Consider the following 11,877-nt stretch of genomic DNA (forward strand, 5'->3'; position numbering starts at 1 on the left):
TATATTTAAAAATGTATATTTTACTGCTTACACTTTCTTTTTTGTTTAAGTCGTATCATCGTATGTATTGTCAATCAACTCAGAGGGTAATTTCTCTACATGGGTAAGATTATTATGGACGACAATACTATCCAATCAAGTACAGTGGCATGTTATTTGTGCTTCATATTTTACTGCTAATGTCCAATCAATTTTTTCTACTGAGAAAATATGTATATTGTTATTGTCACTACATCATTATCTGTCAAATGAATTATGGTTAATATACTTATGATTGTGTATAAATTTTTATACTATCAATACACATAATATTACAGTCTATTTTTTTATTTATTTATATAAAAACATTATTACGACTACTTTTGAATAATTTGAATGTGCTAATTAGTTTAGTTGCTAAATAGCTTTCTAGTTGATCTCAAGGTTTTGGGATCTAAATCTCTTCTTCCCACTTCCAAGCATGTGTTACCATGTAAATTCTATTTACCAAGTATGTCTTTAGAAAACAAAGTGATCACAATAAATGTGAATAGTGTCTTCTAAATCTACTATGACATAGGTAAGAAAAACTACGTTTGCTTTTAGAAATTCTATGCATACATGTGTTGAGATATCAAATATAGATTAAATATATTTAATAATATTCAAGCAAACAAATGAATCAGAATTAATTAAGGTAAGGATGATTGATCATAGGATCTTGGGGTACACGACACTCATCAAACGTGGGAACTTGGCCCCAATGTAGTGTCTCACCAACTTACTCTCCTTATTGCCGTCAAATTCATAACGATGATGTCTTCCTTAAATTGGATATCACTATCCCTCCAATTAGACATCTTCACTTCATTATACAATCATGGATTAATAATCATCAACATTGGTTTAGTCAATTAAAAATAAAACTTAAAGTCAAGTGTTCATACTTTATTTTTCAAACTAAGTTGTCGAAATAATACTATGTTTTTTAATAATTGATTTATAAGTGATATATGTTATTTTCTTGTATATATAAGAATTTATATGAGACTGTATCATTAATTTTATTGAACTCACAGGTTTGTAATATAAAAAATATATTAGTCAAGTACTGTAAGGCTCTAGTAAATCCCCAAAAGATCAAAATGTGAATGATTCGATTTCTTTAGGAATAACACTCGTTAGGGGAGACTGTCATACATCAAAAAATATTAGTTTTTTACCTAAAAAAAAACTTTCGTAGTACCAAAAAACTCACCTGTGTAAATTCGCCAATCATAATGACACAAATTTCTCCAACCACCACCGTGTTTTAAATTGTTTGTTGGAAAATCAGTTTTAGATTTAAGAATCAGATTGCTATATTTTCCAATACTCCTGGAGACATAAAATGTGTGGTACTTTCCATGTTTTTCCATGTTGGCTTTGGAAGAAACAGAAGAGTTTGCGTCATAATTTTGTCAAAACTGAAACAGAAGTGGTTTTCTGTTCGGTTTAGACGGTACAGTTTAATTGGGCACTTAGGCACGTACTAGCTTTAAGTCTTAGAAGGGTATCTATCTATTATTCAGTGTCATTATTTGATTATTAGATGGATAAACTATTACCCCTTCCAATGTTAATTACAATATCCAAGGAGTGATTTTATAAATATAAGAGGCCCTTTCATTCTAATTGTCAAAGCCTATATATAAATATCTTCTTCATTTTTTTTCTTTTTAATAAACATAGGCCTGCTCTGGAAGTGATACTTCTAACATGCTAATTGGGTAAAGGAACCGCATTAGGACATCTAAGTAAACAGCAATTTATATATGATCCATTACAACATAAAAATTGGAGATTTTTTACTACTCAAGATTTTGCTTTAAGTATTAATTCTTTTAAAGTAGAGAAATCTTTCACGTATACATTAGATAAAATTAAACCATAACGTCATGTTTAAGGAATCAAATTATTTATCAACTATTCTTCAGTTTTGTGACTTCAAATGAAGTAGTTTTATGCTCTGCCGGCTATTTGTATTTACAGAGGGGGCATGTTGGAGACAAACCCAACATGTCTCATATTAAGCCACACGAATATGTGTGCAGGCCATGGAAAAATGGAATCAGCTAACACTATTTTTTGATATATCCCACAATGATAATAAACACACCGAATAGTGCTTAGGAATATTCAGAATGTGGCCGTTTAGGACGTACGTTAGGCTTTCTCATCATAGCTAGCTAGACAAGTAGACATTGTCTTCACAACATTAGGACATAAACTAAATTACAGGTCTTAATCATATTTGCTTATTAGTCACTTTAAAATAGCCAACTAATCATGTATATGGTAAGCGTCTTTGTTAATATTTGTGAAAAATTAAAGTCATAAGAAGCTTAATCATGAAATATGAACTATATATATTGGCTATTTGGTGTAATCACTAACAATGGGAGTAGTATAAAAAATTAGTGTTAGCGGCTCCCATTTTCTCTTGGCCTGCACATACATAATAACATATGCAATGTTGGGTCTGTTTCCCACATTCCCTCTATGTCAACATTTCTCACACAAGCTAGCTTGAATATATAGTTCAATTCTATCAAATAGTAATATGTTTTCTAGGTTTGAATATGTGTTTTTAAGGTTGTATCACATAGTTAAAAAATGTAATTAATAAGTCTATTTGTATTACTAATTTATTTTTTATCTTTCTATAATAAAAATACTCATTCATTTCCACACATTGTCTTTAACTAATTAAGGGTAAAATTACAAAATTAGCAATCAATGCTGTTTTTGTTCTAGAGAGGGATAAAAATGAACAAGTTTATTTTCCTAAAGCACACTTAAAAGGGAACCAGAGTAGTAATATATATTTAAATATGTTGAGAGAGAATGGGGTTAAGTATATATCTATATATAGTAAGAGAGGGTCATACCCTAAACTAAATCTTCTCTGGTATAGGTTGAAGTAATTACAGTGAATAAAGCATGTAGTCCGTTCCCATGAAGTGATTTTTTTAGTATAATTGATACTTACCATCATCTACAGTCACACATACAGGTACTACCCACACATAAAATTGAATATAAATTTAATATCTTATTATTTAATTTTATTAAAAATAAGTTTTTAATAGATTAAGGCCCCAAATTTTTTCTTCCCCACCGTAGGGCCTACAATATGAAAGTGGACTTGCTAAAGAAGAATAATAAGTGGGGATATTAATAGCTTAAACTACCTATTCATATTTTCTTTTAGTGAACTATATAATTGTGTTAATGAGTATTTTAAGGGGCTGTTTATTAATGAATTATAAACAAATCAATATTGGAAAACCAAGTCCAACACTTCTCAATATATTAAAAAATATTTTTAAGATAACATTTTTCTTAGTTATAAATTCAAAATATATTTTTCTTAATGAATTTAAAGTCTGAATAGACATTTACTAGTGTAAATAGACTTGCTGATGAGAAGGATGTAAATGAGCAGGTTTGACCTATTATTTTTAAATTTTAAATATTTCTGTGAAAAATTATGCTTGAAAATGTGAAATATCTAAATGTTATATTGAGTATTTAAATAACATAACTTTTTTTATTAAAAAACGCAAAAAAGGACACAGTGGTGACAACACAGTCAGCAGCACCTTCACCATTTCAGCCCATTGTATAATCTGCAACGATGAATAAAAAATGCATTAAAAATAGCTTCACAATAAAAAGCAATGAGTGAACTTATTATTTTATTAACTAACATTATTAATGATATAAGCACCTTGATGTTGAAGAATAATTAAGAAATCACGAGATAAAAAATTGATAATTCTTACTAAATCATTATTATTTAATTCTCATTTACTTCTCAAAATTAAAACGGCGGAAGAAAAAAGATGAATATGTATATATAAATAATATAATACGTATATAATTGAAAATATATACAAATGAGGGACGATACAATAGTCATCTAAAAAGTTTACCCTAATAATACATATTAAATTCTTCCTAAAAACAACAAAAAAAAGTTTATAAAAAGTCAACTTCTATATGAGCGTAGTGAATAATTACGTTGTTGTTTTGTTTGGTATAGAAGTACATGATATTCTTAATTCCTTGAAGATTAAATATTTAGTGGCTGCCATCTATCTTGATCATATTTAAGTCCAATCTTTATATATGACCATTCAATGATTCTAACAAATTTATAGTATAAGACCTTACTCTTTCCCCATGCTATGGCATTCACAACCAAACACTCATGCATTCCACATTATCTGTACATTACATTATTAAACTATCAATATAATTATTTGATATATCTAATTCCCATGTAATTTCTTTTCATTTTTTGACTAGTGCATCTTTTCATTAACTATTATTAATGTTACTCCACTAATTATATTCTTTACTTAAAAACTATCTATTAATACTAAGGGCATGCATACTTAAAGTAGATAGAAAAATTCCCCAACAACTCAGCAATAATCCCACTACTAATTAAGAAACAGGATTATATAAGAGGAGAGTAATATTTGAGTGACTCAATCGGTAGTTTTTTTCGATGTTGAGGTTTAATATACTCTCGAAATAGCTAAACGTTTTAGATGGTAGGAAAGGGATCCTCCCCAGTACAAAAGAGCCTAGTGTTGGATAGGATGATGACATGTGGCAAAAAAATCTTTTCAACAATCATAATTTCATATTATTTTTGAATAAAAAATAAAAAGATAAAATTTAAAAAATCTCACCCACATATTCTAGTATTATTGGACATGAGTTAAATTCTGTATGATCCTATGTTGCGCAAACATATATATATATATATATAATCATATTATCTTTTAATTTTCATATTATTCACAATATTTCGATATTTTAGAAACTAAAAATATATTTAATTTACTTTTCAATTATATCATTATTTATTATTTATCATTTTCATATATATATATTTCTTTATTTTTTAATTCAATTTCTAATGTATTTTAAATCCGGTCATCTGTTATTCAACTTTTATGTATTCTTAAATTATGTGCATAATTTTAAACATTAATTTTTTAAGGAAAGAGTACAAAAATAAAAACTGATCAATTTTTAGAAGTCAAAACACAATTAAGTTGGTAAAATAAAGATGAAAAAGATGTTTATATTCATTAAACACTCACATATAGTATAACACTCCACTGAGGTTGAACTTCAAGCAGGATGATTGCACCTATCGATTGTGGGATGGTAGAGTCAAAAGAAAGTGGCACCAATATAAAGAAACAAACCCTTTATAATTACGAATAAATCTATTTGTCCTCTTAAAATTAATAATTTTGTTATTTAAATATTTACAATTCATATTCAAGTGTAACATTATACTCTATATTTGTATACACTAGACATTTTTATTTACTACATTAAATATTTATATAAGTTCCGCTATGTTATTAAATGCTAAATATCACAGGGCAAATATCATTTATATAAGTTCAGATATCTTTTCGAATACAAAATTATATCATCTTAAATCCTTAAAAAGTAATACTTTTAAAACATTTGGTTGTTTAATATAAGGGGTTTATGCACGGGTATAGTTTGTGGTGATCATATAAAGATTGATGAAAATCCCATTATTGACTTTATAATTTGCGCATGATTGCTTTTCATGCCGTCTAGCTTTTATGCGGAGGATAGGTATCCTTCTTTTGGTTCAAAAATAATAAAAGGAAAGAAAATTTGAGGAAACCAAACGGGTGGTAGGGTCAAACTCAGATTGGGCCATGAAATTTGTTAAGTAAAATTTTAATCCCTAAAAATAAATCATTTGTTTAGTCCTTCAAATTTCAAAATGGTTAAGAAGTTAGACTTTTTATTACAAAATGATGACAGAATATCCTTAGTAGCATGGCAGAGCTTCTGAGTGGTAGGTGGGGGCAACTGCCCTTGAGTTTTTAAAATTTTTCTCAACATATTAAATTTGTTTAATTTATTAAAAGAAAAATGATATTTTTTTTACATATCCCCTATATAATAAGAAATGTAACAAGTAGAATGTATTACAAAATATACTAATGATAGATTTACATGAAATAACGAAATTTTTTATATCTATTTCAGTCATCAATGGGTTTAAGTCCTTAAAAGAACAAAAAACAACACTTTAAATAAATGTGTATTATAATTTTTTAACATATTTAGTTATTAAAATGTTATTTAGAATTAACATGTTGTTTTGAAATTGTTACTCGATTAATTTTTATTATAAATTGTAATTAAATATTGTCGTCTTTCTAAACTTTAGTTCAAGATTCGCCACTGCTTAATAGTATAAAAAAAACTCTATTGATACTTTTTCATTTTTCTATCATTAATTAGTTTAAAAAATAATGAACACTTTGGGATCTCTTATAATGATAAACAATAAAAGTGAAATATATTTTTAAAATACAAATATAAAATGGCAAGAGCATAATGATTGTTCTTGTGCAATTTTTATCAAATAAGAATAATTTTGTTTTCATTCATCTTTTGGGACTTTCTTAGAATAAGAATATTGCTTAAACTAAAACATTTTTATTGTTGAGTTGGGCTATAAATAAGGAAATAGAATGTGTTGAAAATTGATATATATATATATTCTAATAAATATAAAAGTTGAGGTATATTATAAAATTAAACTAAAAATAAATAATGATTTAGAATGTACTTAGAAATAGTTGACGTTTTTAATTTATCAAAACATAATAAATTATAAAATGATGTGTGATAGCAAAATTGGAACTAAGAATTCTTTCAAAATTAATGGTGTTGCTCTTTTTTTGGGCACATAGGTCAAGTTCTTGATAAATACAAATGATTATGAATGCTTTTGATTGGATGGATGTGAATGAGTGAGATATATGAAATGAAAGAAAGGTAAGTTATGCTTTTTAGTGTGCACGACCAATTATTGAAAACACAATTGCGTGCAACTATGAATTTGGCATGATTGACTTTTTAACTCAAATGAAGTAACCTGATATATTCGTTTGACTGTGAATAATAAAAATTGTGGAAACAATGTTTCTTTCATTTTTTGTTTTGTTTTATGGAAACTTTATGTCTCTCTCAAATTGATATGATACAAAGGATGAAAGAGACCCATAAAAAACTGTACATCAAACTGCTTAAAAGATAGCACGCATCTAAATGAGATTGCTAATGCAATCTTCATATTTCACGCCCCCGATAAAGTTCTGGAATAATCATTAGTTGGTGGCAATCGTGAGTCAAAGCAGCAATGGAGTTGAGATGTTAAGATTTTCAACATTAATGTATTTCTACTCCAAATTTATATCATCTCATTCTTATAAGAGATTAGAATATAACCTAAAATACTAGTTTATTATGTGAAAAAACATAATGACTTAAAAAAGTATCATAAAAATTTGCTATGCTATCATATAATACATGTATTCTTAAATAGTCGTACCCTTTAGAGTATATTTTCATGAAGACTTTCATTCTATCGACATTAACTTAATGATGATACTTTCTTTTATAGCCATAACTTCACCCATTTATCAAAATTTAGTATTATACTTTAATTCAATCTATAAATAATTCTTATCGTGACACAACTTTCAATGAAATTACCAATTGATAGACTTAAGCAAATGAGAAGAAATACCCATAAAATTATCTTAATTTTCTTTTTCATTATTTCTCTTTCCCTTGTCTAAAAAAGATAATGTACAAAACTTATTGATGTACAAAATTAAAGAAATAAAAACTAGAGTTTAAAATCTATGCACTGACAGTGTAAAGTTTTTTACACTGTTAACACATCATCCACCATTGATTTGCATTACTTTTGTTCGAGAGTCAATGATGGTTAACGAATCAATGATGGATGATTGACTGACAGTGTAAAAAATATTTACACTGTCAATGTATACATATTAAATCTTAAAAACTATAAATTTAAGATAAGTTTTTTAATCTATTCTCACTATATTTAGTGCCACAACCATTTTGAAATTGAAATGCACGAAAGCAACTTTTGGCTAGCTCGTACAGAACCCTACCATCAAATCATGCCATAAGAAAACAAATGACTATTTGATATAGGGTAATATTAACTAGACAAAAATATATGAATAGAAGTATATTTCTCATATAAATTTATTTTTATGTTGCTCTACTCGTACAAACTTATATATTTAGGGAGAACAAGATGTCAATATGCTTCTTTAAAAATAGAAAATGTACAATGATACAAATATTTTTTGTTTTCTCTTTTTATTCATTTTTTGTATAAGACACCACTCTACTTTAAACTCAATACTCATCTATCATTAGCACAACCTCTAGTACACAGTTTATAACAAGTTGGTACCCGTAGATAATGTAAATTATTGTCCTCCTAAATCATGACCAATTCACTTGAGTGCTTTACACTCTCGACTTTAATACTTAGTTGATCTTGATTTTTTCGAGTTGTTTAAACTAAATAATGGAATTTAATTGCTACCAATTGTAAAAGAAAAAAGATAGACAATCTTTAGTGTTTGTAGCATTGTTTTTGTAGTTTAATTACTACACTATAATTCAATGGAAGTATATTTGTTTCAGTTGGCTTACTTAGTGCTCCATTAAGTAGGAAAAAAAGTTTATGCAATTGGCCAAAATGAGTAGGCATACATAACATACTAAGAGTGTAATATTTATACATTATAGTATAAAGATTTATATACAATTACTTATTATTTATTTGGATTCTTTTTAAAAAAAAAATCAATAGTAATTAAATATAAATAATGAATAATATACTTATAGTATATAAAACTCATATCGATCACCAATAAAAATTTGTTTTGTTGATTATATGACCACCAATAAGTAATGCTCTAAAGTCTAAACTCTAAGAGTCATGCTTTCTCCATTCGTATTTAGATTTCCTGTCCCACACGTATTTCACTTCATGTCTCAAGTTAATTAGAGTACTCTATTTTATTATTTTTTACTTTTCCATATATATTAATATATGATTGGTTTGATATAGGGAATGTAACACCATTGAGACAGGTGATCCCCATCCCTCTCCATCCCATTATATCTCGGTAAAACAACATAAGTTGTTTTGTCCCAAATTAAAAATAAATTATTAAATAAAACATTATTTTTTATATTAACCAATGATATTTCTTTGCCCTATATTATACCAAAAAAAATGAATATTGATATTTGGTTTAATAAAATATTTGGAATTCAACTAAGTCTTATACAACTGGGTAAACTTATTGTTGGTAAATAATTATAAAATATCTTAAAAATGATTAAATATATTTATGATTGAGTAACCAAGGAAATTAACAATAAATTATGAGTGTAGTATATATAAACTCACACAATTTATTTGAATTATTTTTTGAAGAATCAATAATAATTAAATATATAATCACTCCATCAATACTTTAAAGCATAAGAATAACGAGTCTCCTTAATAAGAAGGAGCAAACTCAATAGTCATTAACAAGAGCCACCTCTTTATTCCATGGATTAGTCTGTAATTTGATGATGATTATTAAACATAGTTTAAAATATAGTATGGATAACAAATCCTTGTTACAAAAAATTGAAGTAATAACTTGTAGTAATTTCCTCCTTTTTTTGTGTATGATTGGGCCAAAACACAAAAAAATGATGAAATGTATGGGAAGAGACAAATATAATTACTACCTAGCTCAAGTAGCTAACTCCCCCTCCATTGACCTAACCCTCGTATATTACCATAGGACAACATAGATGTATCGAGGGAGCAACACGTGGAAACATGTTAATTATTTCCTATGAACAATGACGCCACTTCCTATTAATTTTTCACTTGTACGGCTAGTTTGCCTCTAACTCATTACTCAAACTCGATCTTTCTCTCATTCAACATAATTCTTGTTTCTCTATAAGCTACATATTCCTCTTTCCATTTCTTATAAGATTTTTTGAGTTTTGTTTTAATAAACATCATTTCTAAAAAAATCATAAATAAATGAATTTGTTGGGGCCAATACAAGCTTGAGTTTCGTATAAATAGCGGGTCAAGATGTGTTCCACATCAGAAACTCAACATACTCCCAAATCCTCCATTTCTCAAGTCTTAACCTTCAATTCAAATCAACTTTCCTTCCTTTATCACAATTTCTACTTTCCACGCCACCAATTCATATATACTTAATCCTCTAATTAATCTTGAGTCTCCAGCTGCGTGAGTGTGCAAAGAAAGGATTATACGGATACTTTGTAAAATTATTCTACAGCTTCCGGTGTATTTGATATTATAAGGTACGAAACTTTGCATATAAAAAAATATAACGTAGGTGAGCTTAATATGGATAAAAACATAGATATGATATGATCGATTGTATGTCCAAATCTATGGTTTCTGGTCTCAACGTTTGAATCTCCTCCATGAAAAAACATGGCATTGGTTGCTGATTAATAAGCGGTTTTTCATTTGTATATAGTTGTGCGTAATAAATTAATACTTATGCGCTGTTTTAGTTAGTGTTGTTGATAACACTAAATAAAAAAAATGTTTGGTCAACTTGGCAGGTTCACTTTATAAAGAAAATGAATATTAGTATAACATTATCATCAGCAGTGTGCAAGCCCATAGTGAATTTCCAACCGGCACTCACCTCTTTGTTGAATCAGCATCACCAACAACAACAACAACGTAAGGACAAGGTGGTAGTTATCATGGGAGCCACCGGTTCCGGCAAGTCTAAGTTGGCCATAGACTTAGCCACCCATTTCCCACCGGCAGAGATAATTAACTCTGATAAAATGCAAGTTTATAAAGGTCTTGATATCACTACTAACAAGGTTACTGAGGAAGAGTGTCGTGGGGTCACACACCATCTCTTAAGCATTGTTGATGATCCTAACTACAATTTCACTGCCAATGATTTTTGCCACCATGCCTCTCTCGCCATTGATTCCATTGTAGGTAGAGATGGCTTGCCCATCATTGCTGGTGGCTCCAACTCCTTCATTGAAGCTTTGGTGAATCATGATTCTACATTCCGAGCAAGGTATATATGCATGCTCATATTAAAAACTTTGACAATCTCTACTTTTTATTTTCAGTATTACAATGCTAAGATTCATATATACCATCCTCTCCCAAATGGAAAGTGTTAATATTAGTTGTTTATGAAGTTGTACACATAATATATCACTCTTGCCAATTTATAAAATGACATAACTAATTTGTATAAGTATTACGATTAACAATACAAAGCAGGTGTGGACATAACTTATATTATATTACTACTATCATATTATTATAAAACGGTTTTGCTTATTTGGTTTTGTTTTTGTGAAAGCTTAGGTATGAGTGTTGTTTCCTATGGGTTGATGTATCACTCCCAATTCTTCACTCATCGCTCTCATCAAGAGTTGATCGAATGATAGAAGCTGGACAACTCGATGAAGTTCGTCAATTTTTCGATCATTCTATTAGTGATTACACAAGAGGAGTTCGAAGGGCAATAGGGGTACCTGAATTTGATGAATTTTTAAGAGAAGAAGGTTCAACATATGGTGATCAAAGTAAAAAGAAGAAGCTTCTGGAAGCTGCCATTGCTATGACAAAAGTGAATAATTGCAAGCTCGCGAGTCGCCAAGTGCAAAAGATCAATCGCCTTTACACAATTTGGAAAAAGAACACGTATAGGCTAAATGCTACTGAATCTGTATTCAACAAAAGCGCATGGGATGATGACGTGGCGGCCAAGGGTCGTAGGATTTTGCAAAAGTTCCTGTACGATGATGCTTGTGTTTTAGTTCCTGCCGGTGCGCCACTGTCACCATCGCTTCCGCCAGCTATGGCGGCGATAACTCATTAGTGGTAGGGAGAGGGAAGTCTAATAT

At 28.8% G+C, this 11,877-nt stretch overlaps 1 protein-coding gene across 1 annotated transcript; it reads left to right on the forward strand.

The window, feature by feature from the left end:
* On the forward strand, positions 10,559-11,861 carry LOC109342514 (adenylate isopentenyltransferase 5, chloroplastic-like). Its single transcript, XM_019580494.1, has 2 exons — positions 10,559-11,036; positions 11,336-11,861. The coding sequence occupies exons 1-2, from the start codon at positions 10,573-10,575 to the stop codon at positions 11,850-11,852; spliced, it is 981 nt and encodes a 326-aa protein (XP_019436039.1). The 5' UTR covers positions 10,559-10,572; the 3' UTR covers positions 11,853-11,861.

The sequence above is a fragment of the Lupinus angustifolius genome, chromosome LG01, assembly GCF_001865875.1.
Source record: "Lupinus angustifolius cultivar Tanjil chromosome LG01, LupAngTanjil_v1.0, whole genome shotgun sequence".
Classification (NCBI taxonomy): Eukaryota; Viridiplantae; Streptophyta; class Magnoliopsida; order Fabales; family Fabaceae; genus Lupinus; species Lupinus angustifolius.